At 38.0% G+C, this 22951-nt stretch overlaps 1 protein-coding gene across 3 annotated transcripts in view; it reads right to left on the bottom strand.

Moving 5' to 3' along the window:
• The window catches only part of LOC137299150 (coronin-1C-like), a 40505-nt gene that overhangs the window by 10880 nt on the left and 6674 nt on the right, over positions 1 to 22951 (bottom strand). For 2 of the 3 annotated variants that reach the window (XM_067831701.1, XM_067831709.1), the window contains exons 3-11: positions 10914 to 11166; positions 9727 to 9902; positions 9203 to 9319; positions 8344 to 8448; positions 7276 to 7421; positions 4368 to 4428; positions 3440 to 3541; positions 2081 to 2227; positions 1884 to 1922 (exon numbers count right to left, since the gene is read on the bottom strand). In XM_067831701.1, coding sequence (XP_067687802.1) covers positions 1884 to 1922; positions 2081 to 2227; positions 3440 to 3541; positions 4368 to 4428; positions 7276 to 7421; positions 8344 to 8448; positions 9203 to 9319; positions 9727 to 9902; positions 10914 to 11166 — 1146 coding nt within the window. The remainder of the gene's footprint in view (positions 1 to 1883; positions 1923 to 2080; positions 2228 to 3439; positions 3542 to 4367; positions 4429 to 7275; positions 7422 to 8343; positions 8449 to 9202; positions 9320 to 9726; positions 9903 to 10913; positions 11167 to 22951) is intronic. The other variant, XM_067831717.1, reaches the window with a different exon arrangement.

Raw genomic sequence — 22951 nt, 5'->3', positions numbered from 1 at the left:
TAACATGATAAAGTACTTATCTAAAGAAAAATATGCAAGTACGACAGAATTACTTGCTTGTTTACAACAATATTGTTATTGTTATAAATAAATCATTCTATATCTTAATACTGCATCATTCTTTCAACACATATGTATCATGATACGTATCATATCACAGGTAAAATATTGCGACATGTATCATACGATGACATACTGTATTGTCCAAGCCCTTATTGTATCCATGTGGGATTTAAACCCAGGTCTTCAGTGTGACGAGCAAATGCTTTAATGGATACGCTACCTCACTGCTGCTAGTTCTAGTACAGACTATGCTTAGAAAAATAAACTGACATAGTTCTCCACTACAAATCTCAATAACAAAAACAGGATCCAATGGATCACAAATTATACTTCATCATAACTGTAGTTGGTATATGCATTTAAAACAAAAAACACAGCTAATAGTAGGGATTACAAACAGTTTGTTATACATGTCATATTGAAGTAAGCAAATTCGTTATAAATGCAGTTTACTTCACCTGTTTCAGACTGAGTGGCACAATGAAGCACAGACTATGAAAGGTGTCTTTCGTTTCAAATGTTTATCAAACGAAAAAACCCAGATCAGTGATGATTTTGACAGAATCAGCATCAATCTGTACCTGCCATCTGGAATGTTTAGTGTTACCATTTTGAGACTGTGTTTAGATATTAAATTTAACTTATAGTGATATATTCAAGTCCACAGGGATATGCTCTAAGTGCTAACAAATGATGGACATTATCACCCCAAACAAAAACAAGCACCTGAGGCATAGAAGGCTAACAGTCATGTGACATGCCACCAGGTACCCATTTTCTGCTGGGAGAACAGAGACAATCTTAAAAGATCTCACTAGCCTAAGGTGTGACCCCATGGGCACTTCTTTGTGGGGTGGAAGTCCCAGAAACTCTCCAGAGTCAGGCTGCCAAACATGGCCATCCATCCAAGAACTCTCTGTGACCAGCATTAGAAGTGATGTTCTGATAAAAGGTCATTCCGGTGGGGTCATCCAGATGTGACCAGTCATATAATGTCATGTTAGATGTGTAGCTGCAGCAGGCATTAAGATCTGACTTTAAGAGTCTGACATCAGAAACAGATTCCTCCTTCACATTAACACCAAGATTTACCTTCACCTACTCAGGAGTCTTTCTTACCTTATCGTACGATGTACCTACGCTAATCTAATAGTTACTGATGGATTAACCTTCATCTATAATGATGAACTTGAACTATAGCTATATTGTTAAATCAACTCTGAGCTATATTGTTAAATCAACTGTGTTACTGTAAGTTTTGTCTATCTCAGAATGAGTAAATGAAGTGATGGCTCATTAATGGTGACATAATAAAGAATATAATGTGATATGGATAGGACAGGGAGTGTCACAAACCTTCATGTTAAGGATATTCATCCCATGAAATATTATTCATCAATAATGGCACAATTTTTACAAAACTTTGTCAGAATCATAGCAAAAATTACTGAGAGAAAATTGTGTTAGTGCTAAAAAGGAACATTAGTTTGATTTAAAACACATTAAACTTCTCACTCCTCTTAGTTTTTTAAACATGTTATTCCATTTTAACAGTTTAGCATATTCCATAGATAACAACTTTACCTTTTCCATAGTTGACAACATCAGCTCATTCCATGATAAACAAATTTCCCCTAGTCAATAGTTAACAGTTTTACCTTCGTCAGTGATAAACAAATTTATCCCACAGTAGATTTAAATGTGCCCTGCATTGCTGTCAGTGCAAAGGAAATCTGGAGGCATTGAGTGAGGCATTTGGTTAGGCAAGGTTGTGAAGCGCTTCTTATTGAAAAGCTTAATCTTTTAATAATCGTATCTACCACATGTTCATCTGGAGGAGTAGACGTGGTAGAAGGTTTCTAAAAAATAAAGAATTAAATGAGTATATTTCACGTTTTAAAGAAACACTTCAGTACTTCCTGATTAGTCTTCTGCTGAAACAGAAGGTGAATGAAAATGCAGAATACATTGAAACAGTTCAAGATGATAGGACACTGATGACCGGTGGTCAACTCACCGGTGGAAGGGAAGGGGCTGCTGCAGCTTCAGAGTTTGTAGACTGAGCCTGGGATGTTCTGGTGGGCATCTTGTCCAGAACATTGGACCTGCGCACCACCTTCAAGGCATCCTTTCTTGTTGGAACAAAACCTCCCTTGAGTGACACCTGAAAAACCCATAAACACAAAAGTTAGTTCAAGTTTCTGAGTTTAGTATTTATGCCACTTTCAGCAATATTCCAGCAATATAATGACTGGGGATACCAGAAATGAGCTTCACACATTGAGCCCATCTGGGGAATGGAACAAGGGTCTTCGGCATGACAGGCGAACGCATTAACAACTAGGCTACCCCACCGTCCCTGCCTTAGTTGGAATAGAGAAAGAGACTTTTGCCTTGCATTCTGTCTGTCCTTACTGGGATGTGTTGCAGTTTCATACTGCTTGCCCAGAGATCCAGCATGTTGTAGTATAGGTAGGAGTACCTACTACTTATTCCTTTTCCAATAAAGGAGTACTAGAGCACTAAATGGAATTTATTGGTGTATAAGAAATCTTGTGTTTTGTTTCATACATACACCACAATATTGCTACTCTCATGTAAACAAGTCAATAAACAACAACACAACATTTTTTTCAGATAAATACATCCGTCAATAATTCTGAGAGCATGGTGGGGTGTGTATCTGCTGCGCTTTCTAAATTTTTTCCTACCACATTGTGCATATGTCTTATACATACATATGCCAATACATGCCTTATCTGGAGCCCTGTATAGACATGGGGACCCCATTGAGGCATGATGTGCTGCCAAAGCCTACAGTCCTTGTTTTTTCAAGCATCACATGTGATATCAACAAGAACAATATTTCATCTACTTTAGGTATGAATTGGACAAAGAGAAAGAGTGATCCTCCGATCTGTGTGAGTGAAAAACTTGAGTGAGTGAAAGCCACCTATAGCAATATTCCAACAATATCACGGCAGCATCAGCAGAAATGGGCTCACATATTCCAATCTCTGTGAAGACACCATAGGCTCTAATGGGGTCTCAATGACTACAACAACCAGTCATAAGAGTGACAGGTCAGAATTAAGCATTTTCAAAATTCTTGGCAGAACTTGACATTCAGTTTAGAACATCATACATGGACAGAATACAAAACTATGTGAGCATTATCAAACACACTGAGTGATCACAATCAAGCATTTTCAAATTTCAAGCTAGAAAGGAAGACAAAAGTGAAACAAAACAGCGAAACTGAGAAGAAAAAGAAATAAAGGAGCACTATCACCTGAGTATCCCAACTATAATTGTACACAGTGCATATACAGTCTATTGTCTATTTAACTACTTTTGTTACTGGAGAACACTGTACCATGATTGGGTCTGCATCTTTGCCACCAAACCATTCCTCAGCTGATAATGCTGGTGTGTCCGAAGGTGTGTCTGGGTACAAGTCATCCTGGAACAGCTCGGACTGCAGAAGAAATTAGTACCCATTATCCACCAAGAGTGAATGAGTGAGTTTAGTTTTATGACGCACTCATAATATTCCAGCCATAAGGTGGAGGTCTGTAAATCATTGAGTCTGGACCAAACAATCCGGTGATCAACAACATGAGCAGTCATTTGCACTACTGGGGACTGATGACATGTCAATCAAGTCAGTGAACCTGACCACCCGATCCCGTTAGTTGCCTCTCAACTTGCAGTGTTGCTTTTTGTGGCAAGCATGGATTGTTGAAGGCCTATTGTAGCCCAAACCTAATTAACATGGTGCAGATTACTTAAAACAATAGTGATTAATGAAAAACTATTACTGTGGCCTTGACCTTCTAAATACTGGTAGGTCACCTTTTCGCTCAAAGCAGTCCAGACCAGCCATACCCAAAGGATGACATGGACTAGTTTCCACAGGTATAAGTATTTGGCTGGTACTGGAAGTTTGCTGAACATGCAGAAATGAATAACAACTTCTCATTCATCAGATGATTACTGACAATTTTATCATCGATTAACTGAAATGGTATGACACAATAAGTCTGCACACTTACAGGGGACGGGACTAATGTATGAAAGATAAGTTAGTGAGTGAGTTTAGTCTTCCACCAGACTCAGCAATAATCCAGCAAAATGGCGACGGTCGGTAAATAATAGTGTCTGAATCCAGTGATCAACAACCTGAGCATCGATCTGCACAATTGGGAACCGATGACATGTGTCAACCAAGTCAACCTATTCTACCCTGGGACCTTCATGGGTCAAAAGATAGGTACAAAGTAGCAAGTATTCAGGTACATTACCTTTCTTGGTACTGTGAAGGGGATGACTTCACAGAGACCACTGTTGTGTAGTTTGTATATCCTGACAAAATAAAACATTTCACCAAATGAGTCTATTATTGACTGAAAAGGCCAATAATGATGGAACAGTAATCACAACCTGTAAGTGACTAGAGTGAGTGAGTGAGTTAAAATTTAATGTCACATCGGCAATATTTCAGCCATATCGTGACGGGAACGGAACATTAAAATGGAATGTATGAGTATTATAACAATCAGTAAGTGACTAGAAACAGTAACTAGTGCATCAGTTCCGTGTGCTCAGTGCAGTGAGTTCCATTTGACTTAGTTTATGGATATGGACTGGTATAAGCTCTTCCTAGTTAACCATAAGAAATTTCTTTGAGTGAGTTTAGTTTTATGATACACTCAGCACTATTCCAGCTGTAATCCACCTGGTGGCGGTCTATAAATATTCGAGTCTGACTAAACAACCCAGAGAGCAGCAGCATGAGCATCAGTCTATGCACCTGGGATACCATGATATGAGTCAATCAAGTCCTACCACTAGATTCTGTTAGTCACCTCTAACAAAAAGCAGGAGCTACTGAAGACCACCTCTAACATGATCTTCACGGGTGAAATGGCTTTCAACTAGTGGCTGGAATTGTTCACTGCTGTTGGAAAGCAACACAACTTGACAAAAAGTCATAAAGGGCATTATTGGTAACACTGTAACATTTTGCAGCTGTTTGTATGAAGTAAATTACCCATGAAACAAACATCAATAACTAGAACTAGGTCACAATGCACCATGTTGTATCTTATACAATGGAAATAAATCTATAATCAAATTTGCCTGGAATACACTTTTTTCCAGTCATGTTAACATTTTCTGTTATACTTTGTATTGATCTTTGATATAAAGAGTGTTGGAGCTTTTTACAAAGCAAACACACAACTGATCAGGACGCCTCTTTATAACTGTGTCCGGCTGTGACAAAGGAGTGGTGAAGAGCAGGATGCAATCACAGGGAACAGTAGCACTCAATGAGGCCTAACCTCAACTTGCAACTACCCAAATTATCAAGAACACAAGCACATGAATAACTTTAGGTAGCTACACTGTGGTGGCATGTAATAAATGAGGACAGGACAATTCAAACCAATAATCCATAGCATGATGCTCCCTTAAAGGTATGACATGATCAGGTCAAACAATGTCATCCAGATCCTTCATGATTGGTGGTTCAAGACAACAAAGTGTTTAAGTTTTCCAGATATATACCACTGCATGCAATGATTCCAGCCTGGGCCAGAAATACCAGTGGAGATCAATGCATGCAATGTCCAGATGGTCCTCTAACGATGACTCAAAACCAGACAAAAACTTGTAACTCAGGTATTTAATGAGTGAGTGAGTTTAGTTTTATACTTTTATACTCAGCAATATTGTATATATATGGCGGCAGTCTGTAAAAACTCGAGTCTGGACCTGACAATACAGTGATCAACAGCATGAGCAGCGATCTGCGCAATTGGGAACCGATGACAGGTGCCAATCTAGCCAGCGAGTCTGACCATTTGATCCTGTTAGTCGCCTCTTATGACAAGCAGAGATGCCTTTTATGGCAAGCATGGATTGCTGAAGGCCTATTCTACCCTAGACGTTCATGGGTCCTCAGATACTTAAGAACGGGTGTGATTTGACAACATACAATCAATCACTCAAACCACCAAATCTACCAACTGACAGGTAGAGGCCCACATGGACCCTCAAATATATCAAGGACTATTGCAAACACTGATTTCACATTTGACTGAAGATAAGGAAAACATCTAAAGGACTAAACGAATTTCCCTAATTTTTGAGTGAGTATTGTGTTACTGCTTTTAGCAAGATTTCAGCAATATCAAATTCCTATGGATAACAACTTCTTGAATTTATTTCTCAAGACGTTTCAGGGCTTGTCCTAGCTCCATCATCAGGTTGAAACGAACAGTAAAATGGCCTTCACATGAAAAACTAAAGCATAACAACAAATTTTGTCAAACTTGAGTTTGAGAGTGTGAACACTACAACAACTCACCACCAACAACTATTTTAGAGTTGTTGAACTGTTGTCTAGAAACAGGATTGGTCTCTATTCTCTCCAACTTTTCCAAACTTTTGGTGTTGTCAAACTTGAGTTTGATGTGTGAAGTGTTGTCAAACTTGTGTTGTGCAGAAATGGCCAATCGCAGTTAACGAAATTGTCATGTGACAGCTCCGATAGAGATCAATGCATTCAAATGGCATCAAAGTTTAACAACATGTATTTGACGGGTGAGGGTCCGTGTTTGCCAATTTTCAAAATTTCAACAACGTGAGAAGGCCACTTAAGACATTACTGTTAATACTCTGCCCATGACATCCCAATGCTATGACAACATAATATAAGTGGAAGCTAAGAGAATGAATACATGTTATTATGAATATATAAAATATTGTTGGATATACTTAGAAAAGTACAGATTCTTATTATACACAATTGTTGATTGATTTAGACATGTACAGAGACTTTTTCATAAATGTATAGAATGCTGTTTATACATGAGTGCCCTCGTCAGTTTTTACAAAGAGATTCTACAATGAGGACAAGGGTATGTTTACATAGTAGAGTGGTTGAGAGTTTATGATTTTTAGGTGATGCACTAGGCGCTAGTGAGGTAAACCCTTTGATCTCTGTTGATCTTGTGCACTAATCTTCTTATGTTGATTGACTCAAGAAGTTGTGAGAAATAAATTCAGGAAGTTGTTGGCCTTAAGATCTGTCCTGTATTACATCAATTTGTACATGCCTATGAAGAATCAAATCAATATCAAAGCAGACTTAATTTTCGAATTGTTTTTAATTGCATCAAAAAGAGAACGAATGGGTAAACATACCTGGCGATTTCACAGTTATTAACATTGAGTCCTCTCTTTGGCATGAAGCCAACACCTCTACCAGACTCCTTGGACTGGTATGTGTTCAGGTAATGCACGTAAGGTTCCTCATCGGTCACCTCGAAATAACGGATCTGACTGTCACCCTGTTGACACAGAAGATTGACACACAACTTTCCTAAAACTTTCTACACCTACTACTCACATAGGATAACACGTGTGAAACCATTCATATGTTTCATGGAGAAAAATGCTTCAGGCTTCATGGTGATTTGATTACGTATGCCTATAATGCAGACCTGAATACCCCACTTGCCTTCAAAGTATATTCATGATAGATAAAAAGTCTATTTCGAGTTCTAAAAGTGTACAGTCTCATAAGGAATATAATCTGGCTCCTCCAAGCAAGTCTCCCGAATGTGCAATATTAATGTCTGCAGGGCAATATGTACAATACACATACTTGGCTCCTTTAGTTGATCAGCTTATTCTGAGGATGGAAGTTTATTTCCGAATAAACTTTTGATCGAAGCATATTTTTTTCATTTTCAAAACTGGGGGTCTGTCAATGGCTTGGTCAGCCATACTCTTGCATTCATAAGCAATCAGAATATATTGGTAAGACTCAGGTATGTGTGTTGATGGCATTGATAAACAATATTGGAAGAACAGACAGGGACGTTCTCAGTAATGGTTAACACTAAAAATTTGAACTGCAGAGTGGTATGAGACATTTTTTTGACGACTATAACTCAACTAGCATACAAAAAAAATACTACAATCTGTTATGTGGGTATATAATTGTATTTAATGATAAAAAATCATGAAAAATATGCCAAAATATGCCAGGTAGGCAGGTCAGATAACGTTTTGTTGGCTGTTTACAAAAGGAGCAAAAGGATTCTACAAAACAGTTCACAAACAATACTGTATTGCAGTAAGCACATTCAAGGAAAATCATATGGAAAATTATGTCTGTATATGTTTCAATGTAAGTCCTAAGGAGTTATTTACAAAACTTGAAATTACAAATACTTACTTACTTACATATTACAATAACATACTTACCTTTCCACAGAGATAGACCATGTTGACATCAGCATCATACAAGGGGAAAATCACTCCATTGCTGTTGTCCAACTCATTCATTTCCTTTGCCTTACTCAAGTCTTTCTACAAAACAGACATACACAGAATTAGCCATCTTAAACATCAATATTTACCATGTGTAATAATTAATGAATACAGGGCATTTATACAGTGCACATATCCATGCAACTAGTGCTTACTGAAGGTGCTGACATTTCTTTCCCCTGATCATTGGATGTCTATCACAATGTCTTATCGTATTATCAATCTCAACTCCATGGGGAGTAAAGAACTCTTGCAGCCTCTATGTGCTCTGAATTTATTGTGGCTTTCTCATCCTAACGAGGTACCAAATTCACAGCTGGATGGACTGGGACACATATTCAGTGCTGTGTGCAGGTGTTTGCACATATTCATGTGGTCACCATCTGGTCATATGCCAATAGATTTTTGGGTTCTATTACGTGCACAGAGTTGTGTACTGTACACTAGAGGTTGTGACACCACAGAAAGAGTCAGCACACAAAGTTGACCCCAAGGTTTTTCACACCCAGTCACAGGTGGGCTTGATCCTGACACCGCAACCTTGCTGGATCACTAGCCTGGCACTTTAGCCAGCTTGCCCACCACGCCCCCGGGGTTCATAGAGGGGTCCCAAGGTCCTTCAGCAGAATGAAGCTTCGGAGTAATCAGCAAGGCAAAAATGAGGATGAAAAAGAATGATGATGGTTTACTATGATGCAGATTTTTGCTTTGATATTTCTATGAATGTGGATGTAAGTGAATCAGTGGCTTATCTGAAACGTTTACTGAATGTGTATGTGATGGAGTCACTTACCTCATCCCACAATGCATACTGTCTCTCACTCATTCTAGAGAAGCCAGTGGAGAAGATGAGCCCATCCTTGAGGTACGCGACCTGTGCAGGCTTGGCTCCAGCATGACCTGGCCCTTCCTGCAACATATCATTTAACTCCGGGCTTTGAGTGGCATTTAGAAGTCGTACAGATTAGGAGGAGAGTTTTATGGACTAATAGTTTTTATTGTGAGAAACACAATGTTTTGGCAGATATGCTTATTCCTTATTCCTCCATACAGTTCAACCTCATTTACTTATACTGTTAATAGTGCAACCGTTATCTATTATCAGCATTCCTGTTGCTGAAATTACTTTTCAGATCATGGAATCACAGACAACACTGACAAAACTAAAAGTTGCTTTCTACAAGCATGATTGGCCAATTCCAAAATATTGATTATTTATTTACATTTTATGGTAGAGAGAATTTGTAGAATGTTAAAATTTTAGTAAAATTATTTACATTCATGACTAAAATCAGTCATTTCCTGAGTAGCATTTACCTGTAAGCATTCCCCTGATCTTGAGTTGTACACTCGAAGTTTTTTGTCCTTGCAGGTGCAGGCAAATTTGCTGCCATTAAAGTTAAAGGAAGCAGAGAGTGGTAGATCAGGAAGATCAATCTCTGTGAAGACCTCTCCAGTTCCAACATTCCAGATGTAGATCTTGTTGTCCGAACCTGAAAATCACATTACTGTTTAAACACCTGGAGTGAGTGAGTGAGTGAATATTTGTCCTTTTACTTCTTAGACATAACCTCATATTTGATAAGTAGGTTACCAGGATACGCATCTAGCCATGATTAAATTTCTTGCCAACAGAATTGGTATTAACCTTAATAGTTCATTTACTGAGTATGCCAAACAGTTCTCAAACTGAAACTGACTCTAATAGCAAGTGATACAGTTCTGATAACATCAATCTTGAAACCGGGTTGGATAGTCAGAGATACTGTCCTGTTTATACAATATGTAAAGAGTCTCATTTAGTGAATTAATTATGAAGGGAAAGATTATAGGTGATGGTAAGTATGAGTATATTTTAACTTAAACCACAGAGATTATTAAAGTTAAAAACTGTTAATATTTCTTACCCATGTATAGGTTCTCAGAAAAAAATATATTACAATATACATAACTTAAATGCTAAATTCAGTTACAAGTATACTGGTTATACCCATCCTTGACAAGTCTCCACTATACCCTGGATGCATCTACGGCCCGATAATTTTATTACCTCCCTTTGCTGGCTCTGGATTCTCACAGTAGCCAATCAGATCAGATGCCATTACAGTGGAGTGCTAGTGTAAACAAAGATAGAGGCTGCATCTGCGAGGGATTGTTCACAGTGTGATTCAGATTTGGGGGAAATCATACAAACAAATTGACAGGTCCGAAACTTTTACAAAATATGCAAAAACTCTTTCAGAGTAACTCTGCATTGTTTGTGTTGCCAGGTTTAATCTGTTAGATAATTTAAAAAGTGTGAGTGAGTTGTTATTAGTACTGTCAACTTCCAAGCGTAGACACGTGATTGGATAAAAAGCTAACCAAGGGATGTAAAAACTTCATTGGACCGAGCCCTAGATGCATCCAGGATGTAGTGGTGATATATCGGAATGTATACCCAATGCAGTCCTACATACTATCATTCTTAACTGTACTAAGGGAAACTGTGTTTGAAAGCTTACCTGCACTGAGCAGCACATTGTGTGCAGTTGGGTGCCACTTAACACAGCTGACCCTACGCTGGTGGGCTACCAAGTCAACCACTGGCTCGGTCAGCGGTTTTGTGAGGCCACCCTCAGGTATCTGCCAGATCTTGATAGTACAATCCTCTGATGCACTGGCAATGACATCATCATTATGGGGACACCAGGCTATGTCCAGCACAGCCGCTTTGTGACCAGCAACAAGAGGACAGTCTCTTTCTACTCTACCCACCTGAAACAATAAAGATTGTAATCACTGAACGTGAGGGTAAAGGTCATTCTTGGTTACCCAGTTTATCTCACAATGATTACAATTTCCACTTACTGCTGAACAAGTATTAGATGAACCATGACTGGACAAATGACCCTAATTTGCATATAGAGGAACTCCCTACAGAACATTCCATTTGAAACAAGAAGGTTGTCATCTAAATATTGGAAAGTTCAATTTCCTCAAGCATTAGATGAAATTTGCTGCTGCATAATCTATAAGTTAAATGCCTTGTTCAAATACGAGTTGCAAAATAATGCAGAATGCAGAAGCCAATTTGTCACTGTTGACCATGACACCACCAACACAAAGACAGCACACTTACATCTCCAACTAAATACAAGATACATCTCTACAGACACATCATGTTAGGGGAGAAACTTGAATTATAAAGTCAACAGGAACATATAACACACATTGGAATAACTTTCTTAAACATGGTCAAAGCTTTGGCAACTGTCACACTACATTTTCATATTACTGAAAGTGTTAATTTCAAAATTTCAAAAATAGAATTATAAGAAAGTATCATTATGTCTAAATATGGCTGAGATTATGTGGCAGTACTTCCTACTGAAGTCTCTGAACAGCATTCAGAAATGGTTTATGGATGTCAACTTCCTTCAAGGTAATGCAAGGTCCCTTCTATTTAAATCTCTATTCCATCGAAGTGAATAATAGACAATGACTTTCAGGAAATCAGTGTAAAGCCCATAACTTTCCTTCAGAAACCTTATCTTCATATTTTGATGTCACATGTATTGAAATATTCTCAGATTTTTGTGCAGAGGTTGAGAGCAAAAACCTGGTCTAACAATGAATGGTGTTAAAGTCATTTCCTGTTACCGATATGAATAGAAAAGTCTCCTGGTGTAGTGGTTTCACTTTCAGTTCTAATTCAAGTTATAGGAAACATCATTGAGGAAGTTCCCTGAAGTACAGGCATATGCTTTTTAATCTTTTGGAGTTTAAAATCAGTTATTCCTTAAATAAATATGATTATGGGGACACTGTTTTTAATTCTCAAAATCTGCCAATACTTCTAATGCAATTGAAACAAACCACTCGTAACTGAATATTAATGTGTGTTGTACAGTATGTGTTGCTAAGTCGACAACTAGTCTGAATTGCTGTCATTTATTTCACTTACATTTATCGACTTTAGTTCAAAATATGGTAATAACTCCATAGAAATTGTATTGTTTGCCCTTAGCTACATCAGGTGTAATTATCAACAACTTGATTATTGAGTCAGTCAGCAACAAAGCATTCACTTACACAGCAAATTCAGCAATGTTCCAGTTATATGAATACTTCCTTTGAATAAGCTTTACACACAGCCCCTATGATTACCATGATTACAGTATAACCATTAAAAGCACTTGACGTTTTGCGTATCAACTAATAATTAAAGTTACATAAATAGTGCCCACTTAATTCCCAAGACAATTGTCATTTAACAAGTACAGCGGTTACATTATTGAAACGATTCAGTAAAAAATCAAGTTCAGTATGGGATGTAGTAATTTGAACAGTGTTGAACAGTTGCTTAGTTACATATTTTCAAAAACTTTCAACTTGTAAGAACCATGTCATGGGGACACAATGGTCTTGTAGCGCAAAGACTGCAGCAAGTTGATGTTAATGTATGAAGAAACAATCATTCCTGATTGACAAAGCTATCTCATGGTTGTTAGTCCCACTCCCAGTCAAAATCTACATCAAAGACAGGGAATCACAGTACTAGTAGTCATGGCTAACACTGCATTGTCATGTTTGTCACTACACACATTGTTAATTTTGAGCAGAGATTAAGTACACTATTACAAATCAAATGGATAATTGTACGCTAAACTGATGATGTACGTGCTGAAAATATATATCATCATTATCCTTATGTACTAATCATATTGAAAATGTTTCTTTTGTTATTTGTTAAATATTACACTCAGCATTATTCCAGATATATGGTGGTGCTCTATAAATAGTAGAATCTGGACATGACAAACCAGTGATCAACAGCATGTGCATCAATTTATGCATTTGGGAAATTTGTCATGTGCCAAATGACATGTGTTCATGAAGTCAGTGAGCCTGACCAGCTGATCCCAGTACTCACCTTTCACGAAAAAGCATTACTTTACTGGTTACACAGAGAAGATATCCTAATTACTGACAACTGCAGAAACCAGAGTCACAGTCTTCCTTAGACGCAGTTTACAGTATCACATGCAACTAAAGCTGATAGCACCTGTGTTAACAATGTATTCCTCTGATTTCCTCTTCAAATATAAATCATGATACCAAGCTGACAAAAAAACCTATGTAATTCATGCATGTTTGTTCTTTTCTGTAGACACCCACACAATACAGAATAGCAGTACACAGTTGCTGTGGCCTAGTTACTGAATATAGTAGAGCAGATCAGCATCCTAGCCTGTCTCACAATCCCTCAACCACATTATTTTCACTACTGCCTAGCCTCTCTGCAATGTTTATGCCCAAAATGAAGCAAGTTTAGACTTTCCCCAGGACCAGGATCTCCCACTTCACTAGAGCTCCTTTTCGCTTTAAGTAGGTTTATTTATTACTTTCAAAATCATACATATTAATGGAATAAGCATTAGCCAACACCCTTGCCTCAGTTAGCATCACTGGATACAATGATGACCAACCAAAATCTGTGCCTCAAAAAGAGAGTTACAAAAATTCTGTAATATATTTACATGACTAGTATCAGCATACAGTTACTATCATTGCACCGTTCATCACTATCCCTGCCTCAGTAATAATTATTATGTACAATATTCAGTGCCAGTAACACTAAAACAGCATATAGTTATTATCCTGGCACAGTTTATCACTATCCCTGCATCAAACCAATAGTAATAATTATTATGTACAGTATTCAGTGCCAGTAACACTAAAACAGCAAATACTTATCCCTGCACAGTTTATCACTATCCGTGCCTCAAACCAAGAGTACAATATTTACTGGACTAGTAACTGGATACAGTCACTACCAGCGGGCATCCTTCCCTCCAATGCCTGCAGTAAACACTTAGTAATTAGGCAGGTTATGACTCATAGCTTACTGGCTGCAGCAGTACTAACAAGTCTCCACTTAATCCTCCTACCTCCTCAAGTCCATGTGCTGCCACTACTAGAGCTGTATACATTAAAACAAGTGACCCGCACAGCTAGACACTGATCTGAGTAATGGAGTGAACAGCGCTTCTTGACATCTTGCTGCCACTTACAACATACATAAATCTTTCTATTGAAGATTCAATTTCTGGCTGATTAATTTAGCCTAATATGAATTGTTTTTCATTTGATGATACATAATTCTGATGAAAGAACATATCTCTGAGAATCTTTTCTAATTCCGAGACCGAGACACAAGATGACACACTTGTAATTTAGTGTGTCATAGAATAGTTTGTGTCATGTTTGTTTATCATATACTTAGTACTTCAGGTTGGTATGCTAGATAACTTGGTTTATCACACCAGTGACCACATAATAGATGATCCCTGATCATACTTCATCTGGTCAAAGTGACCAGGGTATAGGTGGATATAAATTGCAATAATCAAAAATATCATTGACAGAAAAAATATATTAAAGATTATCAATATGAAAGTAGTGTCATTGATAATACTGTACATAAACGTTTGTGACAGAATACTGGTTTGATTTACCCATACAATACATAAAGTTTGGTTTTTAATCATGGGCCATTTCTACATTATGTTCAGGGTGTTGTTTTGTTAGTAACTCTTGCATAAACATGTCTCCACTCACTAGGGGTTTGAATTTAAGTTAATTTCTTTCAGACATTTTTTTACATTTTTGCACAAAGTAACTTCTTCCATAATTACTGATAATTGACTTATGATTAGTTATTTTTGTCAATCCCTATAGTCTGTAATTAACTGAATCTGGACCAGACAATCCAGTGATCAACATAATGAGCATTGATCTATGAAATCTGGATGCAATGACATGCATTAACCAAGTCAGCGTGTCTGACCACCAATCCTGCTAATTGCCTCTTATGACAAGGGTTGCTCAAATGAAATCCTAAACCGAATCTTTACAGGTCCCTGGACCAGGATATTTTTCTGTATTTCCTGAAACCTCACGCTACATCACATCAATGTAAGGAGGACATCATTATACTGACAGTGTTGTAAGTATTGAGTCATTACAACAGCACTATGAGGAAGATCTCTAAAAATGTGTGTCAGTAGGCCAAGTACTTCTAACCACTAACTTAAAACCTATCACCAGCCTGACAATGCCAATATCGCCAAGTTAATAAAAAGTCTTCTGACTAAACTTGCGTAAAGTCAACATTTGAAGAAAACATTTGACATCAACATGTTCACCTAAAAATAATTAACTACAGTGACTCTTTGACTGTTTCCTACTTACAGCAAAAATGAGTGAGTGAGCAATGTTTTGCATTGCTTTTAGCACTATTCCAGCAATACCATGACATCACAAATGGACCTCGCACATGTGAGGAACAAACCAGGGAACTTCAGCATGACAAGTGGATGCTTAAACCATTAGGCTAACCCAAAAGTAAGGACTCCCACAGGATTGGGAGTGAGGTTAATTTTATAAAAAAAACTCATTAAATATTCCAGCTATATGGTGGCAGTCTGTAAATAATCGAGTCTGGACCTGACAATACAGTGACCAACAGCATGAGCATTGATCTGCGCAATTGGGGACCAATGATGTGTCAACCAAGTCAGCATGTCTAACCACCTGATCCCATTGGTCACCTCTTACGAGTCGCCTTTTATGGCAAGCATGGGTTCCTTAAGATCTATTCTACCCAGGACCTTCACAGGTCCACAGGATTGGGAAATTCAACATGGCCATTGTTTCTAAAAGCACAGCAGTTATTATCAAAACATCCTTAATACCCGATCTACATTCAAGAACTATCAAAGACTTCAAAACTTTTAACATGTTACAAGCAAAACCTGATATGAATTCATCTCTATAGATAATATTTCAAGCTATTCCACATCTCAATTACATGCTTCAGTCGTACTGACCAATTCAGGACGACCTTTGCCTGAATGATCATTATATACTAGAGCTTATTTCAGAGAAGTCCTGACAAGTATATGTCTCTATCACTTAACTGCTGTTATCAGTATAACATTAATCCAAATATAATCCTAACTGTACAGCATACTGACTGTCGGCTAGCCTCAATAAGCTGTGGACCTATGTCACTCAACAACTCTTATTACTACAGGCAGGGTAAGTTGGACTGGCACAGAGAATGTGTTTACGAGAAGTAGATGGTGCAGGGTTATGAGCAAACCCATTTGGTTTGTAAGAGGGAGAGAATATACGTAGGCTCACGCAAGTGCACTGCATGATGATGAAATTACTTTTGCACATAGCTGCACATAAGACTTTCACCTGTTCAGTATAGCAACTACATTTGATCCCACATGACCTGGGGCCTAATTGCCAATACAGCTAAAACGGGTCAACTGTCAGGCTGGTGCACAACTTATACTTGCTTGCCAGTACTCATAACTTAATTCATGTCATGTGATCATGGCTATATAAACCATAGTTCAGACAATGTAAAAATTTAAAATACAAAAATTAAATTTGCAAACTAAATATCCAACACCTTCAGGTTGCTTTTTCTTCACTATGACACTAAATGGTTAACCCCAAGAGGCCCAGACAAACAGCATATCTGGGTAAAATATGCATAGAAAATATCCAACGCCGCATTGGAAAATAATTGTCACGTACCAATTCTGCGTTAAAAATGTTAAAATACATGAATACCCACATATTGAAAGCAGTGGGTAACAGAAAATAAAATATCCACTTAGCATTCATGATACCCACTCAAAATAATACAATAGGTACAGTATGCACATAAGCTAAAGCTTATCTGGAGCTTTGATTCCCCACCAAAAATGCATAGTGGCAGGAAGCCCATGTAAAATCTCCAAATCATCATTGATAAGATCAAAAGATCGCTCTAAGCTGAATGAGACTTAAGCTAGGTGCTCCAGGGCAAAACTATCAGTACCACTCTGCTAACCTGGAACAAGTAATTCCTCTGTGTGTGAGTGTGAGCATGTGTGTCTTTGCATGCCTGTCTGTAAATGCAAACTTGTAGTATCAGTTTTTACTGATAGTGTTGGGCCCTCTGACAAATCTGGAAAAACTGATGATGATATATGAATATTTCACAATGACTTTGACTGAAGTTGTCATATATGTGACACATCACATTTGTTTACTTTTTAGAAATTTTATGTTTCTTAATAATTTCAGTTAAATCTGAATGTCTGTTTAATTTTTATTCTATGACTCCTGTAAATTTTCAGTGGGCCAGACAAACCTCTGAAACTCAGGACTAATGTCGATTTACAAACACCATGTCTTCCCATCACAACACAGAATACACATCAACTAGGACAATCATGTGAATCTTCCAATATCTTCATTCAAGCCTGCAAACTAGCTTCTGCCAACAGTTTGACATGCCAATCTTACTTTGACTTTCAGCAGAAGCTTTCATCATGTTCATAGGACTATCCCACCAGCCCTGAAGACTAACAAACACATGCTTGACACACAGAAGTATATTCTCTTCTTTATGTTCTAAGACATGTGCCTTCAACTATCAGTATCAACTGATGAGATGCATCTGAATTACGAGTACTGATGCTTAGCTTTTGCACAGCTCATTTTGGATTATAATGTTATGCAAAATACCAGGAAGGAAATACCAGTGTATTTATATTTTCACTTGTCTACAAGTAATGTATGAGTGCACATACCTATGCGTCTGCATCATATCACTATTGATTGGCTTATGCATGTAAGGCAGACACAAATCCAAACAAGCAATATTTTTCAATAATAATTACTGTAGAAATAAATCAGAATTCAGCAAACTGTCCCCATTACAACATACTTTTTCATCTATCATATACAAGTTGTTTGCTAAAACTAGAAGCAGCTAGGTATAAGAACAAAAATTCAACACCAGTGAAAGAAGGCATCACTTGCCAATAGCAGTTTGTGTCATTTGAAAGCATGAAAAGCATCCTTTGTGTGGCCAGAAATTTACCTATCTGTAAGTTCAGTAAAACAATCTGAGAAAGTATTTGTTGTTAAATGCCACAAGAAGCAGCATTCGAGCTTCAGGAGAGCAGCCTTTAAGAAATCAAGTCAATGATCAAATAATGAGCGATGACACATGATCAACCAAGACACAGGGTCTGACACTCACGAGTTTTGAAAAACACAAGGGACTACTTCTAGCCTGGTATCCCCATAAGACTGCTCAAATGTTAACTGCTTCTGAAGATTTCAAACCATTTGGAACATTTGCCATTATCTGTGTCCTTACTACCTAAATCTGGCATTTCTGGATGTGTTTTGAGTGTTTTCAGCCAATGAATAATATATTTAGACCATAAGATGGATTATCACCTCAATACTCCTTCACCTGGTCTCAGAAATATAAAAGGCTCTTGGAATCCTTGAAGTTTTCTGCTGTATTTGAATCAAGAGACACTAAAAATACTGTAAACATTGTGATTTATCTTATTTAATTGTTTTAAAAGTTAGTGTGTGAAAGTAGTTTAGCATCACTCTTAGAAATATTACAGCAATATCATGTAAGGGAGACACCAAAATAGGCTTCATATATTGTGCCCATGTGGAGAATTGAACCCAGCATGAAGAGCGAATGTTTTAACCACTAGGGTACCACACTGCCACTAAGCTGCAACAGGTACATTAGGACATGTTATGACATTGCTTCAACCTAAACACCTTTGACTGATAATTTCTACAAACCAGGTTTCGATACATGGTGAGGACTCTTCGAACTTCCTCCTCATACACATAACATGCAAGTCAGGATCTTTACAAGAGGAAGAGGAAGTAATTACTGTAGAAATAAATCAGAATTCAGCAAATCGTCCCCATTACAATGTTCACTTGATCCTCTTGGCACAACACTATGGTAAAAATGCTCCTATATACTGTTACTGTCTCCTTAAATATTGACATTCTGGGTGTATTTTGATTGATGCTGATTAAACTGTAATATCATAATTAAGACACAAAAATGGTCTACTTGAATAAATGTGAATGTTTTTTGACTCGTAACATCCTAGACATTTCAGTCTTCCTAAACAGGGTCTCAATACACGTAGAGGACCCTTTGAACTTCCTCTTTATACACATAACATGCAAGTCAGGACTTGTGCAAGTGGAAGAGGAAATAATTACTGCAGAAATAAATGAAAATTCCGCAAATCGTCCCCATTACAATGTTCACATGATCCTCTTGGCACAACACCATGGTAACAATGCTCCTACATACTGTTACTGTCTCCTTAAATATTGACATTCATGGCATGTTAAGAGGAGCATGTGGTCAATCAGCACCTCTGGGAGGTTAATCAAGAGCCATCAGCACTGAGGCAGCTGGAATGTTGATGCTAGCATCCTAACAACTGTGTCAATGTCTGGTAAGGTGCTTGGCAGTGGTGTGGGTGACGAGATTACAGGATTAGGCCATGGTGGAAGGATTAGCACAGATTATGTAGACTAATCTGCTGACACCTTGTACAGGTGTGGTGTGGGATTCACACTGGTGAAAAAGGACATCCTCGACCGCCGACAACTCCAACAGCTCAACCAGCTTGAACCACTTCTGTCTCAGTCAGTGATGTCCTCATGGTGTTATGGTTAGGATTAAACAGGACCACATTCATAGCATGCTGCATCTTAACAGCTGAGGCACGGTCACTGGTTCAGTTCAACAAAACAGCACACAACCATTATCACTATTTAGTCATGCATGCCTTTTTTACAACTAAACTAGCTCAAAACAGGCACTTGTTATGCTAATGGAAGCCAACAAATATTTGACAAGGAGCTAGCATATTTAACAACTTGAATTGCAGTTTCATTGATAGATAACTCGCTTGCACTGCAGTATAAGGGTAAAAGATCAATCCTACATAAACAGAACCTGTGATCTGATAGGTTTGGGGGTTCTATAGGGTAGATCATTGATGTCTGTCAGAATGAGAGTGGAGATGAAATGGGGTTTCATGTCACACTTAAGAATATTTCACTCATAGTCATATGACAATGTGTATGCATCTGTATGCATGGTTGCTTCTACTAGTCCAGGCTGAAGCTGGTTATATACTGCTAGCCCACTGAGACACCATGCTGCATTTTAGCATGAATATCCCATTCGAATACAGAATGCTGACACTGTGCCGACCAGTCCTTGTACCCATTAATGTAAAGTACCAGACACGAAGAACAAGTACCATAGTTTAACATCGTTTGGTATGACGCGGCTGGGTATCGAACCTTCCAATTCCAGCAGACGCTCTAACTTCAACACCACGGAGGTGGTCTGTAGAGCTGTGACGATATATCGTAGTATCGATAATCACAAAACTTTATCGAATGATAAATATATTGATAATTTTTCCATATCATGATATATATTGTTCACCACAAAATTGTTACTTGCCATTGAAATTGACAGTTATGTCAGTACTTGCACTGTTAACTGATATCAAAATATACATTTTTTTAAAAAATGACTGAGGATAGCATATCATGATGTTATCAGTGTCTGCTCTGGCTTAAATTTTCTTGGGGTCAATTGGACCCCTTCACTTAAAAATTAGGGGTCCCAAAACAAAATGGAAGGGTCCATGTTTTGCTTGTAATATAGCATTAACAATAGAACACAGTGGTTGTAAAGATTGTCATTCAGCACTTCTGAGACAACTGTAGACGTGTTCTGTCTCAGAGATGTAGTTTGAATAGCAGAATTGTGGTCATCAGCCTGCATGTGCCTGACCAGAGTGGAATGCCTATAATTATGGCAGCCAACAGTAAATGCATTGGTCTTGCTTTCAGAAATACAGACATGGTAAGTCATGCCAAGTGATCTCTCAAATCTTAACCTGTTGTACTTTGTAAGTCAGTGACTTTGAAATCGCTTTTCAACTTTTTGTTTCTTTTGCAAAGGTTCATTTTCTGTCATTATTTTCACCAGTTTTCTCAGCTGGTAATGATTTTTGAGCAGTAGTATTGCCAAACCAACTGACTAAACTAGCCCGAATACGATGGCTTGTCATCGCTGGAGCTGTCAAATTTACGCAACGTAGTAAATGACTACCTTATAAGGATGTGCCATACCTCACGGAACAAGTTAAATAACAAACTTTCATGGACGATGATTATATATTCACTCACTCTGACGAATTCTAAGAAAAAAAAAACACAAGAAGTCTGTTGTAGAATATCAAAATATTTAGAGTCCATAAAAGAAAAACAATGCCCATATCAAGTTTTCGCATTTATTCTGCATTAAATTTGTTTGCGCCGTTACCCCGTTCTGACGAATACCCTTGGCCTGCCTGGCTATTTTTAGATTAACACGAGTTCGTGATGTTTTCGACCAATCCCCAAGCAAAACAAATTAAGAACGTTGCCGAGCCCTTCAAAAGGTATCATCTGATTGGCTGAAGAAACCTATGGACCACAGCGTACGTTAATTTATGCAAAACCGAAAATAGAAGTAAATCAAGTAACGGGTTTGGGTATTGGTCATGAAAAGTGCGAGACAAATAAAACTGGCTCTGTTTAACAAACAGAAGAGTTTATGCCCCAGAAATGTTTTTAAACATTTCACAGTCGTCTTTGACATGAATTAACCCAATACGCTAGGACATGTACACACAGATGTACGTTTACGTTGGTGCGTTTAAACTCCTATTTGTGCGTCCAAGACAAAAAGACCTGCTCTTCAGCCAACACTGTGTTATCGATTCGTATCGTATCACTCCAAGATATCATGATAGGTATCGTATCATGAATTTTCTGTATTGTCACACCTCTAGTGGTCTGAGAGTATGTGGGTGGTAATGACATGATGTATGGACCATGGTCCAGGAAGCTGGTGACCATCATGGGCTAGTCACTGCCTGTCACAGCCCTATCAATCAGCCACAAACCAGGAAGTGTGTCCTCCAGAAGGAGAGGATTTCACTTCAACTGTGTCAACTCATCTTACTATCGCAGTCGGACCTACTGATGACACACAAACGCTGTTGTAACTGGTATAGGATACTAACATGTTTCTTTGTACCCAAACACTAGCCCACTAGTATGTTTTGTATATATTTAGATAGGATATGGGCTAGCAGTATTTCAGATATTAACTTTCTGTGTGTGGTAGGGCAGGGTGAGAGAAGAGGAGGAAGAGAGAGCAAGAAATAGAGAAAAGAGAGAAAGAGAAAGAGAGAGAGAGAGGGGGGAAAGAGAAAAAGATGGCAACAGGAGAGGGTGGGGATAAGAGAAATTACGAAGAGAGTGGAGTAGGAGAGAGAAGGAATAAGGAAAATGAAGAAGAGAGAAAAGAAAGAAGAAAATAGGAGTGTAGGAAGAAAGGAATGATGGAGTGAAAGAGAGAAAAAATACTGGGGAAAAGGGGATACATTCTCAGTGAATATTGATACCTGGTTTCTTTCATATGAGTATTTATGACCACAAGGGACTAAATTCTCATTGCTGATATATACATTACTGTCAATTCAGTTCAAAAGTTCACTACTTCCACCTAAAGATAGATTCGGTCATTGAGACATTAAGTTGTATAATTTCACTTATCGCAGCTAAACAAGGGAGT

Source organism: Haliotis asinina, chromosome 1 (genome assembly GCF_037392515.1).
Source record: "Haliotis asinina isolate JCU_RB_2024 chromosome 1, JCU_Hal_asi_v2, whole genome shotgun sequence".
Lineage (NCBI taxonomy): Eukaryota > Metazoa > Mollusca > Gastropoda > Lepetellida > Haliotidae > Haliotis > Haliotis asinina.
Note: the sequence above shows the minus strand (reverse complement) of the source record. Positions and strands in the feature narration are given on the sequence as shown.